General features: G+C 42.9%; 1 protein-coding gene across 1 annotated transcript in view; it reads left to right on the forward strand.

Moving 5' to 3' along the window:
* LOC133552549 (dedicator of cytokinesis protein 2-like) overlaps window positions 1-18,768 on the forward strand; it is a 393,779-nt gene that overhangs the window by 101,266 nt on the left and 273,745 nt on the right. The window contains 2 exon segments of the mRNA XM_061899789.1: window positions 11,738-11,846; window positions 12,018-12,088. Coding sequence (XP_061755773.1) covers window positions 11,738-11,846; window positions 12,018-12,088 — 180 coding nt within the window.

Here is an 18,768-nt window from a genome sequence, read left to right on the forward strand (position 1 = left end):
AGGCTACTTAGATAAGCTACTGTCAACTACTTGTGATCTGATTGGCTATCGCAGTGGATTAATTTATTAAATTCAGTCCCGGTGTGGCTTGCTGATCTGCCTAGCACCACCGCGGCTCTCACCAGTGAGTATCCAATCACAGGACACACTTTTATTTTTCTTCGGTCAGTGGTCAACAAAACAAACACACAATTTTGCATAAACAAACAGTTGTACATTCATAAATTGAAAATGTTGCAGACCGAAAACGTTTAGGCCGAAGTTAAACACTAACCCTACGAACAATGTCAAATACAAGATGAGCTTCCTAAAAATATGACATTTCCTTTGCACAACATGATATAAATACACCTTGTACACAACATAAACACTGTTCAATGATCCTTGTACACCTGTTAGTTAAACCTTTGTTCCAATTATATTCTATATACTTACAATTATACTTCCATTATTGTTTACATCCCACATTTAATTTGTAAATAACAATAATCATACTATTAACTACTGTGTTGATTCAAGAGTGATATATTTTTCCAAGACATTGGTCTTAAAGTGTTTTTTTAAATGTGTGAATGGAACTGGAACATTTTAAGGAATGATCCAAACTGTTCCACAGGTGAACCCCCCCTGAAGAAAACACATCTACCGTATTTTCTGCACTATAAGGCGCACCGGATTATAAGACGCACCTTCAATGAATGGCCTATTTTAAAACTTTGTTTTAAAAAGGCGCACCACATTATAAGGCGCATAGAATAGATGCTACAGTAGAGGCTGGGGTTATGTTATGCATCTTTTAGATCAGGGGTGCCCATTACGTCGATAGCGAGCTACCAGTCGACCGCGGGGGGTGTGTCAGTCGATCTCTAGCCAGGCTTTTAAAAAAAATAGACCTAAAAAATTAGTGATCATCAATCTTCACCAAGACGTCACTTAAATGACATTCACGGTACCGGAGGGTCTTGTGAGATGACGCTGGCTGCTGCAAGATCATTATTATGAAAATATGACCGAGAGGAAGGCGAGAAACACTTTTTATTTCAACAGACTCTCACGCCGTACCTTCCGTCAAAACTCTAAAGGCCGACTGCACTTTTCCTATCTTCACAATAAAAGCCCTGCTTCATGCTGCCTGCGGTAACTAAATACAGAGTCTCGAAAAACTGGCGTGCACAAGCGATCCCTCAGAAAGCTGGCGTGCACATCACTTGTGCACGCCAGCTTTCCGAGACTCTTATTTTGTTAGCGCAGGCAGCATGAAGCAGGGCTTTTATTGTGAAGATAGGAAATGTGCAGTCGGCCTTTAGAGTTTTGACGGAAGGGACGGCGCGAAAGTCTGTTGAAATAAAAAGTGTTTCTCACCTTCCTCTGTCATTTTTTCATAATAATGAACCGGCAGCAGCCAGCGTCATCTCACAAGACCCTCGGGTGCCGTGAATGTCAATCAAGCAAGCTACAGAATTTGCCGCCGATGTTTTTCTTGTAAAGTGTATGGAAGCTGGATGAATTAGATGCCAAAAACCAACCACTTTCATGTGGTATTGTACAGAAAGGACCACTTTTTTTCTCCTCCATTTGAAAATGTGGGCGTTATCATCATTACTGTCTGATTCCAATCAATGCAAGTCATCAGAATCAGGTAATACACCAACCTATATTCTTGTCTTTGTGAAAGAAAGACATCTATATGTGTTACACATGCTTGTATTATCATTAAACACATTTAACTTGTTTACAAAAATGTCTCTTTCATAAATAAATAAATATAAATGATATATATAAATGAGGTAGACCCCCTCGAGTAGCTCGCCTGCAGAAAAAGTGTGGGCACCCCTGCTTTAGATGGAGCTGCGCTAAAGGTAATGTCAACAAAACAGTCAGATAGGTCAGTCAAACATTATTGATAGATTACAAACCAGCGTTCTGACAACTCCGTTCATTCCCAAAATTAATAAGCAGCTGTTTTATTATTTTCCCTGATTCAATAAACAGGTAAAAAACAGTCTGATACTGTTACGGTAAATCAAACATTAGTGCAATCACAATATAGTAACACTGGAAATAGTGCAAAGCAATAATATATCAATATCTCGACATTGCTCAAACGATAATGTAACACAACACACCCAAAATAAACATGTAAAGCTCACTTTATTAAGTTATTCTTCATCCACGAATCCCTCAAATTCTTCTTCTTCAGTGTTGGAATCAAACAGTTGGGCGAATACGGCATCCAACATGTCGTCGAAGTCGTCGTTAAAGGAGTCAGTGTCGCTGCTGTTAATGTTAAATTCTCTCGCTGCTGCTCTATTCCCGTCTTCTACTGTGTGACTGATCGTCTTGACTTTAAACTCTGCGTCCTAAGCGTGTCTCTTAATAGGAGCCATTTTGGGGTCTTTACATAAACACACAGAAACGGCACACCTCCCGCAGTCATATATCCCAGCATGCACCGCCCGCTTCTTCTTCTACGGGGGAAATGAAGTTGGCAGCTGCTTACCGTAGTTGCGAGACCTCCATCCATCCATCCTTTTTTTACCGCTTATTGTGGCTCAATATTGGTCCATATATAAGGCGGATTATAAGACACCATCCATCCATCCGTCTATCATCTTCCGCTTATCTGAGGTCGGGTCGCGGGGGCAACAGCCTAAGCAGGGAAACCCAGACTTCCCTCTCCCCAGCCACTTCGTCTAGCTCTTCCCGGGGGATCCCGAGGCGTTCCCAGGCCAGCCGGGAGACATAGTTTTCCCAACGTGTCCTGGGTCTTCCCCGTGGCCTCCTACCGGTTGGACGTACCCTAAACACCTCCCTAGGGAGGCGTTCGGGTGGCATCCTGACCAGATGCCCGAACCACCTCATCTGGCTCCTCTCGATGTGAAGGAGCAGCGGCTTTACTTTGAGTTCCTCCCGGATGGAAGAGCTTCTCACCCTATCTCTAAGGGAGAGACCCAAACTCATTTGGGCCGCTTGTACCCGTGATCTTGTCCTTTCGGTCATGACCCAAAGCTCATGACCATAGGTGAGGATGGGAACGTAGATCGACCGGTAAATTGAGAGCTTTGCCTTCCGGCTCAGCTCCTTCTTCGCTACAGCGGATCAGTACAGCGTCCGCATTACTGAAGACGCCGCACCGATCCGCCTGTCGATCCCACGATCCACTCTTCCCCCACTCGTGAACAAGACTCCTAGGTACTTGAACTCCTCCACTTGGGGCAGGGTCTCCTCCCCAACCCGGAGATGGCATTCCACACTGTCAGCTTTTGAGAAAATTTGAGGTTTTTAGGTGCGCCTTATAGTGTCGAAAATACGGTACTTTTTAAGCTGGTTGTTATGTTTGCTTTCTGGAAGACAGCTGAACCTCTGAGGACTTAGGAACTCTCCTTAGGTTTGAAGCTCTCCTGTAGACACTCAGGCAGCATGTGCTTATGAGCTTTATACTGTATGTCACAATAGCAGTGTTGAGGGCAACTTTAATGTTTTTAATTTAATACACACAGCATTGGTATGGTCATGATGTCATAAATGTCACTTTTAACCTGAGGAGGCCTTACTGACAGCAACTGGTGATCTGATTGGCTATCGCAATTATCTATCAACTGTATGTGTCCGTTCACTTACAGTGCACAGACACCTGCATTGTTGATTCTGAATGATATCGCACAGCATGACATCATAAGCTAGCTGGATTCTGATTGGATACAAACTCAATAAACTAAAAACAACAACCCTGGAAGGAGCATAATATGACAAGAAGTGGATATAAATCACTTTAGATATTTAGGGAAAGTAAATTTAAAAAGGACTTTTATCTGTAATTATGATCATGATTTCTGGTCGGCCCACAGCTGCCAGTAACCCTGCATCTGTGTCCCACTAATCTACTTTGACAGTGGAGCCAAGGGTCTTGATCACTCTGTTAGTGGCGGTAATCAGCATGTGAAGGGTGGCAATTAAGAGTGCATGGCTGCAGTGGGACAGAATGACTTAAGTAGATTTAGGATTGCTGTGGTCATCTGCAAGATCAATGACTAAACTGCTAAAATCTAGGTTTTTTTAATATCTTAGCAAAGAAAAAACTAGGGGTGGGCAAATTAATGCGTTATTTTCGCGCTAACTCATCAAGCTATTAACGCCGACAATTATTTTATCGCACATTTGCGTATGTTGTTTACATGCTTTTATTTTGTTAACGCCTTTTCTTAACAAGATGGCGTCGCCCGGCGTCGAGGGGCTCTTGGTAAAGATGGAACATTTGGCAAAAAATACCGGACAATTCTGCAAATTTCCTGGCTGGCTTACAGCGTGGTCACTCCGGGATCACTTACGACCGCCAGACAATTCTGAATGTGGATAGATCGGGCCGTTTTGGACTGAATGACGCGTGCTTGCTAGACCGGCTAGCTAGCATGGGAATACTTTGCCGGCTACATCCAGCGGCCTGTGAAGCAGCGGAGTATATGTGTTGTCTGTCTATTTATGAATAATGCAGACCAGGAGTGTTGGCTGAGTTCTTAACGTTTGCTTTCAAAGCGTGCATATCACAACATACAAAATGCCGTCATGGCGACACAACCTATACCGGGCTACCGCGCATGCTCGTCACTCCTGTTGCATGCTGGGTAGGGTAGTTATTTTTTCCCCCGGCTCATAACATCACAATATAGTACCATGTATATGCGTTCAGTTTATCAAAGCACCAGGCAAACAATCGGAAAATTCCCATCATATCAATTCCTAGATATGGTCATAATTATTTTAAGTGCACTACGCAGAATAAACACAACATTATTAATATTGATACTACGGATAATTTGATCAAAAATTCCCTAAAACAGCCCACTACCTATAATATAGGTTTTTTAAACATAAGATCCCTGATAAAAAAAATGTTTCTGCTGTTACCTCAGAAATTGCCTGTTCAGATGTTATGATTGTGGCTCAGAGATTTGTATGTAGATTATATTTATTTTCCATAACAAACAGGATAACTTAAATACCCTGGCAGTGGCAATAAGCTTAAATGTTTGTATTTACATTTTTGGAGTTGATTTTCATAAAATATGCTATTTAACTGCTACTGTTTAACAAGGACTGATTTAAATTGTGTTTGCACAACAAATGTTTTGGCGCTTTTGTTCATGTGGGAGAATATTCCAATAAAGGTGCACTACACACTACTTTTGAATTCATTATTGGGCTTTGCGTATACAATGCAGTTAATTGCGATTTATCGGAGAAATAGTGCGATTAACTTCGATTAAACATTTTAATCGTTGCCCAGCCCTAGAAAAAACACAACAAAAGACGCTCTACCCAAAGATTACAGATGTTATACTTATTTAATGGCATGTAACTGTATATACAGTAAATGTGTCACCTAATAAATATATAAATAAATAAATGGGTTGTACTTGTATAGCGCTTTTCTACCTTCAAGGTACTCAAAGCGCTTTGACACTACTTCCACATTTACCCATTCACACACACATTCACACACTGATGGAGGGAACTGCCATGCAAGGCGCCAACCAGCACCCATCAGGAGCAAGGGTGAAGTGTCTTGCTCAGGACACAACGGACGTGACGAGGTTTGTACTAGGTGGGAATTGAACCAGGGACGCTCGGGTTGCGCACGGCCACTCTCCCCACTGCGCCACGCCGTCCCTCATGCCTCCAAATGTGTTCAGATCTTATCACATTTGAAAGAGAGTGCGGTTTGGACAGATTTTGTTGATTTTAGCTCAAATTTAATCGGGGAAAACATCAAACTTCCAAAGGGATTCTAATAAACACATTTATTAAACGTGGCCCACTGGCTGCATTTTGAGTTAAAGTGATTTTTTTATTTTGTGATTTGCAATCTTCCGGCTGGTAATAACTCTAGAAAGTGAAAACAAATAATTGAAGAAATTGTGTTGGAGCTACTTTTACAAAATTTACATCTTCATTTTGGTAGCATTTATTTGCATAGCTTATTTCAACGCAAACAAAGGAACATTTTGCAAATTTTGCAGGAACATTAACAAAATGTTGTTCACATCTTACATTTTATAATAATAAAATCAACAATTAGCATTAGGGCCGGGCGATATGGCCTTTTTTTTAATATCTCGATGTTTTTACGCCGTATCGCGATATACGATGTATATCTCCATATTTTGCCTTAGCCTTGAATGAACACTTGATGCATATAATCACAGCAGTATGATGATTCTATGTGTCTACATTCAAACATTCTTATTCATACTGCATTCATATATGCTACTTTTAAACTTTCATGCAGAGAGGGAAATCGCAACTAAGTCAATTTAGCAAAAGTGTATTTATTAAACAGTTATTAGCAGGTGACTTTTCAAATGATGAGTGTCCTGGGTTCGCATAATTTGGGTACTGATAAAATAAAATAATAAAAGGGAGTCATGAGAGCAGGTCCGGTCTCCACCACTTCTTTATTGTTCCCTTCTTTACACCTCTTTTCATATATCTCACCTTCTTCAACAACCCACCTTTATATAGACCTCTTACGTCACAGCCCTACGGCAACACTGGAGGGACACCCTGAACTGTTTGTTAGCAGTAATGCTACTTTTGGTAGCAACGCTTTTGGCCCAGACTTGACAAATTAAAGTTGTCTATTCGACGTCTTCCCACTTGAAGCCGAACCACTGCCAGAGTTTAAGAACATTTTCCTTACTATTTAAATTAAACTGGTATGCTACATGTAGCTCACAGGCTACTGGTTGGCGACACCTGTATTAGGGAAAGAAAGCACCATGTTAATGGTAACTTCTGAGCGGAGGGAAACACAGCAGCTTCACAAAAATGAAGAAATAATATATTTTAATCCTGCTAAGATAACTTTGGATATGAATGGATTGGTGTGTGTTCATCATCCCAAAACTCCAGCCTCCCCAGGGCGTCTCTGACCTGATAAATCTGCCTCTGTCCTATCTGTAACTTCCCAAGCACATGAAGTCGATAACGTCAGCTTATTGTGTTCTTTTTTCCTCTGTCCTTCACGGCCTGCAACTTTCATTGCTTTGTTCAAATGTTGCCGTTTTTGTTTCCTTTCCCCCTTCCTCTTCAGCAAGCACAATGCATCTCCTTTGTGTCATTCCATCTAAGCTCACCTTCCCGGAAACAAGTTCTCCTCCCTTTGGTGTCGAGGCGTGGATGTAGAGTCGTTTTGAAGCGATACGGTCCTAAATCACATGTTGTTTTTGTTGCTGCTTCCCTCCCACTCAGACTTTTTGTTACGATCAGTCACCCCCTCCCACTTGTTATCGTCTCCTCTTCATCATACTTCCTTTATACCCATCCGTCAGTTATGTTGAAAAAAATGACATTGATTATGTTGCGGGTCGTTTTGACCCATACTGTGTAAATGCACTCAAAACAGTCAAGAAAACTGGTTAAACCAATAACAATTTTATTTTAGGTTATATAAACATTTAGAAAAGTGACATACAATACATTTTGTATTCCAATTGTATTATGTTAAGGGTCAATTTGACCCATTTCAGTTTTTGTGTTGATCAAAGTACCGGTTATCCTTTCTTTTTCTTGCTGAAATCTGGTGACTTTTCCTCATCCAGGTTCATGAACTGGTGTGTAAAATCTGGACACTTTGTTGAGTAGTGGAATGTCTTGCAGAGGTAGTATACAAAGATGATGTTGCGGGTCATTTTGACCCAGACACTTTAATGTGGGTAAATAGCCAAAATAAACAAGTCTCTTTGATGTACTTTTTACTTTGATGTACAATTGTTTGTATTTTGATTGCCTCTGAGACCCAGAGACAGGTGTGTGAAGAGAGGGAACTTTCTCAAACTTGCCCTTGTCACTGTTCTCATGTCATCTCTTTGACAAACTCACCAAAAATGAGCTCCAGACGGATGACATCTGAGGAGACAAGGACAAGTGTGAGAAAGTTCCCTCTCTTCACACACCTGGCTCTGGGTCTCAGAGACAATCAAAATACAAACAATTGGACATCAAAGTAAAAAGTACATCAAAGAGACATGTTTATTTTGGCTATTTACCCACATTAAAGCGTATGGGTCAAAATGACCCGCAACATCATCTTTGTATACAAACTCTGCAAGACATTCCACTACTCAACAAATTGTCCAGATTTTACACACCAGTTCATGACCCTAGATGAGGAAAAGTCACCAGATTTCAGCAAGAAAAAGAAAGGATAACCAGTACTTTGCTCAACACAAAAACTGAAATGGGTCAAATTGACCCTTAACATAATACAATTGGAATAAAAAATGTATGTCACTTTTCTAAATGTTTATGTAACCTAAAATAAAATTGTTATTGGTTTAACCAGTTGTCTTGACTGTTTTGAATGCATTTACACAGTATGGGTCAAAACGACCCGCAACATAATCAATGTCATTTTTTTCCAACATAATACAAGGGTTAAGTTGTTGCTGTCTGCACAAAACCCCAAACTCCTATTAAGCCATTTAAACCCAGTAGGGATGACCTCTGTTACGACAGAACACCAATATTGCAACCCGGCAACTTGTGTCTCTTCATAAAAAATGTCATGCAGCTTAGAACACATACATTACATTTGTGGCCTGCACAGCCTACTATCACACCATCTAGACATACCGACCACGTACTCACGCACAGACCCAGCTGCTGGATTAAATGGAACAATGCCTCCGTAATCAGAATTGCAGCGTATAGAACCCAGTGATAATACTGCTGTGTGGTACCGCCTAATCCCTCCCTCCCAAACTGGATCTGCCACGTGCCACATGTTAATCCCTCCCTCTGGCGCTCATAACTTTTATTGTAATTAACAGCCGCGCAGCGCCACTGAATCACAAAGAGATGCAGATGGCCATATGAAAAAGCAAAGGGCAGAGATGGAAGTCAGAATGTGGGCGATTGGATTGTTTATGATTTATCCACTTGCAGGGGCCTCACTATTAAAATGTAGTCAAGGTGTTAGGGGTCAGTCCGTCCATGTAGTCTCACTTGTAAATTAGTTTTTAAATATCAACAATAATAGCATGATCATATATTTCAAATAAATTGGTATTAGTATCTACATTGTGCCCCTCAGTATTTTGTCCCTAGATAAGTGTCAGGGTTTGGGGCAGTATTATCTGCACATATTCAACCAAATGCTTCAAAACTCGGTGAGGGATGCCGTCAAGCTAAAGAAAGAGTCCTATCGGGCTCTTTTGGCTCATAGGACTCCGGAGGCAGCGGACAGGTACCGACAGGCCAAGCGGAGGCAAAAACTAGGACATGGGAGGAGTTCGGGGAAGTGATGGAAAACGACTTCCGGACGACTTCGAAGCGATTCCGGACCACCATCCGCCGCCTCAGGAAGGGGAAGCAGTGCAATGTCAACACCTTGTATGGTGGGGATGGTGTTCTGCTGACCTCCACTGCGGATGTTGTGGATCGGTGGAGGAAATACTTTGAAGATCTCCTCAATCCTACCAGCACGACTTCCTATGAGGAAGTGGTGCATGGGGAATCTGTGATGGGCTCTCCTATTTCTGGGGCTGAGGTTGCTGAGGTGGTTAAAAAGCTCCTCGGTGGCAAGGCCTTGGGGGTGGATGAGATCCGCCCGGAGTTCCTTAAGGCTTTGGATGCTGTGGGGCTGTCTTGGTTGACAAGACTCTGCAGCATCGCATAGACATCTGGGGCGGTGCCTCTGGATTGGCAGACCAGGGGGTGGTGGTTCTTCTCCTTAAGAAGGGAAACCAGAGGGTGTGTTCCAACTATCATGGGGTCACACTCCTCAGCCTCAGTCTATTCCGGTGTACTGGAGAGGAGGCTACGCCGGATAGTCGAACCTCGGATTCAGGAGGAACAGTGTTGTTTTCGTCCTGGTCGTGGAACTGTGGACCAGCTCTATACTCTCGGCAGGGTTCTTGAGGGTTCATGGGAGTTTGTCCAACCAGTCATGTGCTTTGTGGACTTGGAGAAGGCATTCGACCGTGTACCCTGGGAAGTCCTGTGGGGAGTGCTCAGAGAGTATGGGGTATCGGACTGTCTAATTGTGGCGGTCTGCTCCCTGTATGATCAGTGTCAGAGCTTGGTCCGCATTGCCGGCAGTAAGTCGGACACATTTCCAGTGATGGTTGGACTCCGCAAAGGCTGCCCTTTGTCACCAATTCTGTTCATAGCTTTTATGGACAGAATTTCTAGGCGCAGTCAATGCGTTGAGGGGATCTGGTTTGGTGGCTGCAGGATTAGGTCTCAGCTATTTGCAGATCATGTGGTCCTGATGGCTTCATCTGGCCAGGATCTTCAGCTCTCACTGGATCAGTTTGCAGCTAAGTGTGAAGCGACTGGAATGAGAATCGGCACCTCCAAGTCCGAGTCCATGGTTCTCACCCGGAAAGGGGTGGAGCGCCATCTCCGGGTTGGGGAGGAGACCCTGCCCCAAGTGGAGGAGTTCAAGTACCTCGGAGTCTTGTTCACGAGTGAGGGAAGAGTGGATCGTGAGATCGACAGGCGGATTGGTGCGGCGTCTTCAGTAATGCGGACGCTGTATTGATCCGTTGTGGTGAAGAAGGAGCTGAGCCGGAAGGCAAAACTCTCAATTTATGAGGTGGTTCGGGCATCTGGTCAGGATGCCACCTGAACGCCTCCCTAAGGAGGTGTTTCGGGCTCGTCCGAGTGGTAGGAGGCCACGGGGAAGACCCAGGACATGTCGGGAAGACTATGTCTCCCGGCTGGCCTGAGAACGCCTCGGGATCCTTCGGGAAGAGCTGGAACAAGTGGCTGGGGAGAGGGAAGTCTGGGCTTCCCTGCTTAGGCTGCTGCCCCTGCGACCCGACCTTGGATAAGCGGAAGATGATGGATGGATGGAAAATTAATCGGATGGCGCTTCACAATGCAGATGCACAAGGCCCTGAATCATACCGCGAAAACAGCCACAGAGTTTTTTTAAGGCAAAGAACTGGAATGTTCTGCAATGGCCAAGTCCATCACCTGACCTGAATCCGATTGTGCATGCATTTTACTTGCTGAAGACAAAACTGAAGGGAAAATGCCCAGAGGACCAGCAGGAAGTGAAGACAGCTGAAAAGAAACGGCAGATCAACTGGTCTAAAAAGGGAGTCTATTTAAAGGCTAGAGTATACAAATGAGTTTTAATGCTTCTACTGAGGTAGCATCTCGAACTTTTACCGGGAGGGCATTCCAGAGTACTGGAGCCCGAACGGAAAACACTCTGTAGCCCGCAGACTTTTTTTGGGCTTTGGGAATCACTAATAAGCCGGAGTCCTTTGAACGCAGATTTCTTGCCGGGACATATGGTACAATACAATCGGCAAGATAGGCTGGAGCTAGACCGTGTAGTATTTTATACGTAAGTAGTAAAACCTTTAAAGTCACATCTTAAGTGCACAGGAATCCAGTGCAGGTGAGCCAGTACAGGCGTAATGTGATCAAACTTTCTTGTTCTTGTCAAAAGTCTAGCAGCCGCATTTTGTACCAACTGTAATCTTTTAATGCTAGACATGGGGAGACCCGAAAATAATACGTTACAGTAATCGAGACGAGACGTAACAAATGCATGCATAATGATCTCGGCGTCTTTAGTGGACAAAATGGAGCGAATTTTAGCGATATTACGGAGATGAAAGAAGGCCGTTTTAGTAATGCTTTTAATGTGTGCCTCAAAGGAGAGAGAGAGAGAGATATTTTGATGTAAAGCATTCACTGTGTACTGCTGTGGCCTCCCCAGGCTCTACGAGGGCAGCGAGCAGGCAGAGTTTGAGGAGTCGCTGAGGAAGCTTTTTGAGTCCATCAACAGACTGATGAGGACGGACTTCACCACCACACTACTGCTGCGGGTAACTGCTCCCACTTTTCACCGCACGCCCTAACTCTTAATCACCTTCACCCTGTCTTAAGATAGCATTTTATTCTAATAAGGCACAACTCTCACTATCAGGCGAAATGGAAAAATGAAGGAGAAAAAAAAAACCCTAGAATGTAAATAATTGAAGTGTGTGTATGCCCAGGTTGCTGCTCTGAAGTATCTACCAACAGTGCTGCATGATGTTGAGAAAGTCTTTGATGCCAAACTGCTAAGGTAAGCTTGCTGTCACACACACACACACACACACACACACACACACACACACACACACACACACACCTTATCTTGGGTCCCATTCAATAATAGAAACACAATAACAATGTGTAGAAGCTTTTGTCCCAGCAACCCCAAAGCTCATCCTTCCCAGAGGAAGGTGCTTTAGCTTTTTATTCGGTGATAAAAATCTCATTAGGATGACATATACACAAGGACCTGAGCTTCTGCAGTCAGCAGCGCTTCCATTTTGCCGCCGAACGGACAATTTCAGTGAAACAATCAAAGCCAGACCATCTTCTCTTAACCCTGCTCTTAACCTTCACACCTTCAACTGCACTGTACATTTCTGCCACTGGAAATCACCTCGGGGTAAAAATACTTGTTTTTGTTTGCGCACCAGAGAGTTCAAGCACTTTGTTGCTCGTCTCAAGCATGAATTCATGGTAATTGCTTGACCTTCCCACTTGACAATAATAGGACCTTTCTGCCATGTTTTAGTCCTTCCATCTTGAATCCTCACCATGTGTGGAGGTGTGGCGCATACTTTACTGTATATTGCTGGTGGACTAGCACATCTGTCAGTTCAGTCGCCGCCTGGAGTGGGAGTGATGTCAACACAGTCACAAAGGTGCCATGTGACACCCGCGAGCACAGAAATTCACACTTACAGTACGTCAAGACTCAAAGCTCTAAGATTGGTTTTCCTTTGGTGCTTTCCAGTGAAACTCTTTACAATAACTAAACTGCTCATTGTGGTTCTCAAACTTGTTTTCACCAAGTACCACACTCGGAAAAATCTCCAAGTAAAACTATAATGACCAACATGAAAATATAGGGGCGTAGTAGGCCTACGTATTCATTTAAAACAAGGCAGATGTTAAGTATTTCTGATATTTACACAACCAAGGGAAATTGTTCCACACAGTAGTTTAGTAACAATGATGAAAAGTCTAAGGATGGAAAGGACAATGCAGGTATAAATAGACTAAATATAGCCATATAAAATATACATTTTACATAATATATCCATCCATCCATCCATCCATCCATCATCCTCCGCTTATCCGAGGTCGGGTCGCGGGGGCAACAGCCTAAGCAGGGAAACCCAGACTTCCCTCGCCCCAGCCACTTCGTCTAGCTCTTCCCGGGGGATCCCGAGGCGTTCCCAGGCCAGCCCGGAGACATAGTCTTCCCAACGTGTCCTGGGTCTTCCCCGTGGCCTCCTACCGGTTGGACGTGCCCTAAACACCTCCCTAGGGAGGCGTTCGGGTGGCATCCTGACCAGATGCCCGAACCACCTCATCTGGCTCCTCTCGATGTGAAGGAGCAGCGGCTTTACTTTGAGTTCCTCCCGGATGGCAGAGCTTCTCACCCTATCTCTAAGGGAGAGACCCAAACTCATTTGGGCCGCATGTACCCGTGATCTTGTCCTTTCGGTCATAACCCAAAGCTCATGACCATAGGTGAGGATGGGAACGTAGATCGACCGGTAAATTGAGAGCTTTGCCTTCCGGCTCAGCTCCTTCTTCACCACAACGGATCGGTTTAGCTCGGTTGGTAGAGCGGCCGTGCCAGCAACTTGAGGGTTGCAGGTTCGATTCCCGCTTCCGCCATCCTAGTCACTGCTGGCATTCCACCCTTTTCCGGGCGAGAACCATGGACTCGGACTTGGAGGTGCTGATTCTCATTCCGGTCGCTTCACACTCGGCTGCGAACCGATCCAGCGAGAGCTGAAGATCCCGGTCAGATGAAGCCATCAGGACCACATCATCTGCAAAAAGCAGAGACCTAATCCTGCGGTCACCAAACCGGAACCCCTCAACGCCTTGACTGCGCCTAGAAATTCTGTCCATAAAAGTTATGAACAGAATGGGTGACAAAGGACAGCCTTGGCGGAGTCCAACCCTCACTGGAAATGTGTTCGACTTACTGCCGGCAATGCGGACCAAGCTCTGGCACTGATCATACAGGGAGCGGACCGCCACAATCAGACAGTCTGATACCCCATACTGTCTGAGCACTCCCCCATAACACATAATATTGGTAACACCAATGTTTGTATCAGTTCCAGATGGTAAGAACACTTCCAAGAACTCCTGAACCGAAAGACCACAGTCGAGCTCGAAACCATCAACCAGATCCCTCAGTGTCCCATCATGGAGCAGTTGGGTCACCCCCCAACCGAAAATGAGGTCCTGGATGCCGTAAGGAAACTGAGCAACAACAAGGCCTCTGGACCAGATGGGATTCCAGCAGAAACCCTCAAGCAAGGAGGACCAAAACTCCCGTGTCACATCCATAGCCTGCTGGGTAAAATCTGGGATGAAGAGGAAATACCGGCTGAGCTCAGGGATGCCCTGGTTGTTACCATCTTCAAGAATGGAGACAAGGCCGACTGTGGCAACTACAGGGGTATCCCCGTCCTGTCGACAACGGGCAAAGTGCGCTCGTATATTGGCCAACCGGCTACTGCCTCTGTCAGAGAACACCCTACCAAAATCGCAGTGTGGCTTTCGTCCTGCCAGGGGGACCTCCGACATGATTTTTACAGCTCGTCAACTGCAGGGAAAATGTCGGGAGCAACATCTACCTTTGTACATGGCGTTCATTGACCGCCTTTGACTCCATAAACAGAACTGCCCTCTGGTGTGTTCTCTCCAAGATTGGATGCCCAGACAAGTATCTAAAGATCTTGCGACTACTCCATGATGACATGACTCAACCGTAGTCGGCAATGGTGGATTGGAGACACCTCCTTTCAAAGTAGACACTGGTGTTAAGCAGGGCTGCATCATCGCACCAACCCTGTTCGCCATCTTCACCTCCACCTCACCAGCCAGAACCTACCTGAGGGAGTCAAGCTCATATACAGGACTGAGGGAGGGCTATTTAACATCAACAGATTCAGGGCAAAAAGCAAAGTGTTCACATCCTCCATCATGGAGCTCCAGTATGCGGATGACAATGCCCTAATTGCACACTCCGAAGCGGACCTCCAGGACATCTTAAACGCCTTTGCCAGAGCCTACAGACTCCTGGGACTTGACATAAACATAAAAAAGACCCAAATCCTATACCAACCAGCTCCCGACACACTCCCACAACCCCCCACAATTCATGTGGGAGACAACATCCTGGATAATGTGGATCAATTCGACTACCTTGGCAGCCTTCTCTCTACAAGAGCTGTCATAGATACAGATATTCACCACCGCATCGGGTGTGCCAGTGCAGCCTTTGCCAGGCTGCGGAAGAGGGTTTTTGAAAACCGAGACATCCAGACAAAGACAAAGCTACTTGTCTATCAAGCAGTAGTTCTGCCCACACTGACAGCTGGACCACCTACAGCAGACATCTGAAGGCCCTGGAGCAGTACCACCAACGATGTCTCCGGAAGATCCTCAGGATCGGTTGGGAGGAGAGGCGTACAAACATCAGTGTTCTGAAAGAAGCCACAACCATCATCCGACATCAACTGCGATGGACAGGCCATGTCATACGCATGCCTGACAACCGCCTTCCAAAGCAAATGCTGTATGGCCAGCTAAAGGAAGGAAAACGTACCCAAGGAGGGCAGAAGAAGAGGTACAAGGATAACATCAAAATCCACCTGAGAAAGTGTCACTTCAGCCTCAGCAACTGGGAGGAGGTAGTCCACCAGAGGAACATGTGGAGCAAGATGGTCCATGAAGGCACAACTCACCTAGAGAAGGACCTCCACCGTGCCGCAGAAACCAAGAGGCAACAGAGAAAGGAGAGATCCACCACCAACACAGCTCCTCACACCACAACCACTACCCAGTCAACCACCCACGCATGCCCCCACTGCGATAAAGTCTGGGGATCCAGGATCGGCCTCTACAGCCACCTGAGGACCCACAGATGACCAGACCCACCGACAGGAGGACAATCTTACTCGTCTCGAGTGATCAATGATGATGATGAATGTAAACTCATTATACCGGTATGTTTTAGTGCTTTCATGGTGACAGATATAAGTTAGAACTTTTCACTACTTTGCATTAGAAATGGCAACAGTGGAGGATGAATGTCCCATAACAAGAAGATAGACAAAAAGAAGAAGCTTGGCTACATGTATCTCTTATGTGTGACTGCCTTCTACTGCTCACACTTATCACTACACCATATACCAAGTGAAATAGCTTCGAGCTCGGTAAGCACAACCCAAATTATGTCGTACATGCGGCGCACTGTGGAGTTTTGAGAAAAACGAAAGGATTTTAAGTGAGCCTTATAGTCCAAAAAATACGGTACACGTGACAATCAGGATCTGAGGTATTTGTTTCCTCTTCACGCTGCCATCACTTTAAATCCTGCCCTATTCTCACTTTTGCACGAGTCCTTCATTTCTATTTCATATTCTACACACACACACACACACACACAAGTTACTTATACACAACGCTGGAGTTACCTAAACTTGCAAGAACCCGTCCCCAGTTCACAGTAACCTCGGTCAGTGTTGCCGCAGGCGTTTTCCAAAGCAAGCAGTTTGAATTCCACTCGCGGTGCTCCAGGCGGACCTCAAAGCTTTGTCTCGTCTCCTAAACACTTGCATTTATTTCATCCCGCCAAGTCTTCTAGTGTGATCTGAAAGAGTGATCCATAACCTTCTTATGCACTGTGCCCTTTGTTTGTCTGTAGGGCTCACACTGACATTCTGCACTTTTAATTAGTTTAATCTCTGATGATTAGTGGGCCTGATAAACCTATACAGTTTGTCCTTGTTATGCATATCATAAAATGTACTGGAATTTAGTTGTAATCTATTTTCAAGGCTTTATTTGACTTTACTGAAGCTGACACTGCAGCATCAGTGGCTTATTTTACCGAAGCGACTACCAAATGAAGTCACATATTGTGTATATTTAGTTTAGTTTTTAGTTTCCATATTTATTTCGGCAATCTTCACATAAAACAAAGAACAACAACAACAAAAAAAAACAATAAAAAACACTCATTTGAGCAATGATTGAGCCGAAAGGGTGTAGGTTGAAGCAACACTTATATAAACCTACCCCATCACAACAAGAACAAGGTTCAAAATATATAAAATCTAAAACATGCTTCACTTATATTACTTTTTTTTTTTTAACAATATATAAGCAACATATATGTAGCACACATCTCATATACACAGTTTAACATTTAAATCAAACATATACATTTGTACACTTATATATATATATATATATATATATATATATATATAAATATATTTATGATTTCATAATTATACATATAGGTTATATTAAAATGTATATATTACCACTTTATATGAAATTTAAATTAATTGTGTATATATAATATATATATATATATATATATATATATACACTTTATTTAAATTCCATATAAAGTGGTAATATATACATTTTAATATAACCTATACATATAGGTTATATTAAAATGTATATATTACCACTTTATATGGAATTTAGATAAATTGTGTATATAATATATATATATATATATATACAGATATATACATATATATATATATATATATATATATATACACAATTTACTTAAATTCCATATAAAGTGGTAATATATACATTTTAATATAGGTTATATTAAAATTTATATATTACCACTTTATATGGAATTTAGATAAATTGTGTATATAATATATATATATATATATATATTATATACACAATTTATTTAAATTCCATATAAAGTGGTAATATATACATTTTAATATAACCTATACATATAGGTTGTATTAAAATGTATATATTACCACCTATATGTATGATTATGAAATCATAAATTGTATTTATATACATATTATAGTCTTTCTAAAACAATGTTTGCTCTTCTTTCTTATATTTACTAATGATAAATGATTTAAAACATGTTTTAAACTGGTTTATGTTGGTGCTGTGTTTTATTTCATCCTTTAAACAGTTCCATATTTTAACCCCTGCTATTGTTATACTCATTCGTTTCTGCGTTGTTCTACAATATTGGATCTTAAAAAGTAGTTCTATTTAATTTCAAGTTTGGTGTTATACACTTAATAGAAGGCCCTTTTAGTCCACCCAAGGATTAAAACAATATACTTCAAAACAAAGTTAGGATTCTCGCTTTAGCTCCACTTAATGGTAAAAAATCAACACGAAGACTACTTTGGACACACTCTGAGCGAGCGTCCAGGTCTGCACTGCTCCTCAAGGGCTTGCAACTGACCATTTTAATTGCTCCAAGATTGAATCTGTGGAAAAGCGTGACTTAAAATGTCCTCATTAAAGTTCGAGCTCATTTGTTTTCATAGGGGGGCGTAAGCAGCTCTGTTCATGGCTGTGAAGTTCTTGCACCTCTTAGTGCTTGCACCTTTTGTTTCAGAATTCATGTTTTTGGAAATATGATAATCCGAAGCGACTGAGAAATAATAGTTTTTCCACTTGTTGGTTATCGTCGTAGGAATAAATATAAGCTTTGCTTCCTCTTACTCCTGCAAATACAAACCCCGTTTCCATATGAGTTGGGAGATTGTGTTAGATGTAAATATAAACAGAATACAATGATTTGCAACTCTTTTTCAACCCATATTCAATTGAATGCTCCACAAAGACAACATATTTGATGTTCAAACTCATAAACTCTATTTTTTTTTTTTGCAAATAATAATTAACTTAGAATTTCATGGC

The sequence above is a fragment of the Nerophis ophidion genome, linkage group LG05 (assembly GCF_033978795.1).
Source record: "Nerophis ophidion isolate RoL-2023_Sa linkage group LG05, RoL_Noph_v1.0, whole genome shotgun sequence".
In the NCBI taxonomy this organism is placed as follows: domain Eukaryota; kingdom Metazoa; phylum Chordata; class Actinopteri; order Syngnathiformes; family Syngnathidae; genus Nerophis; species Nerophis ophidion.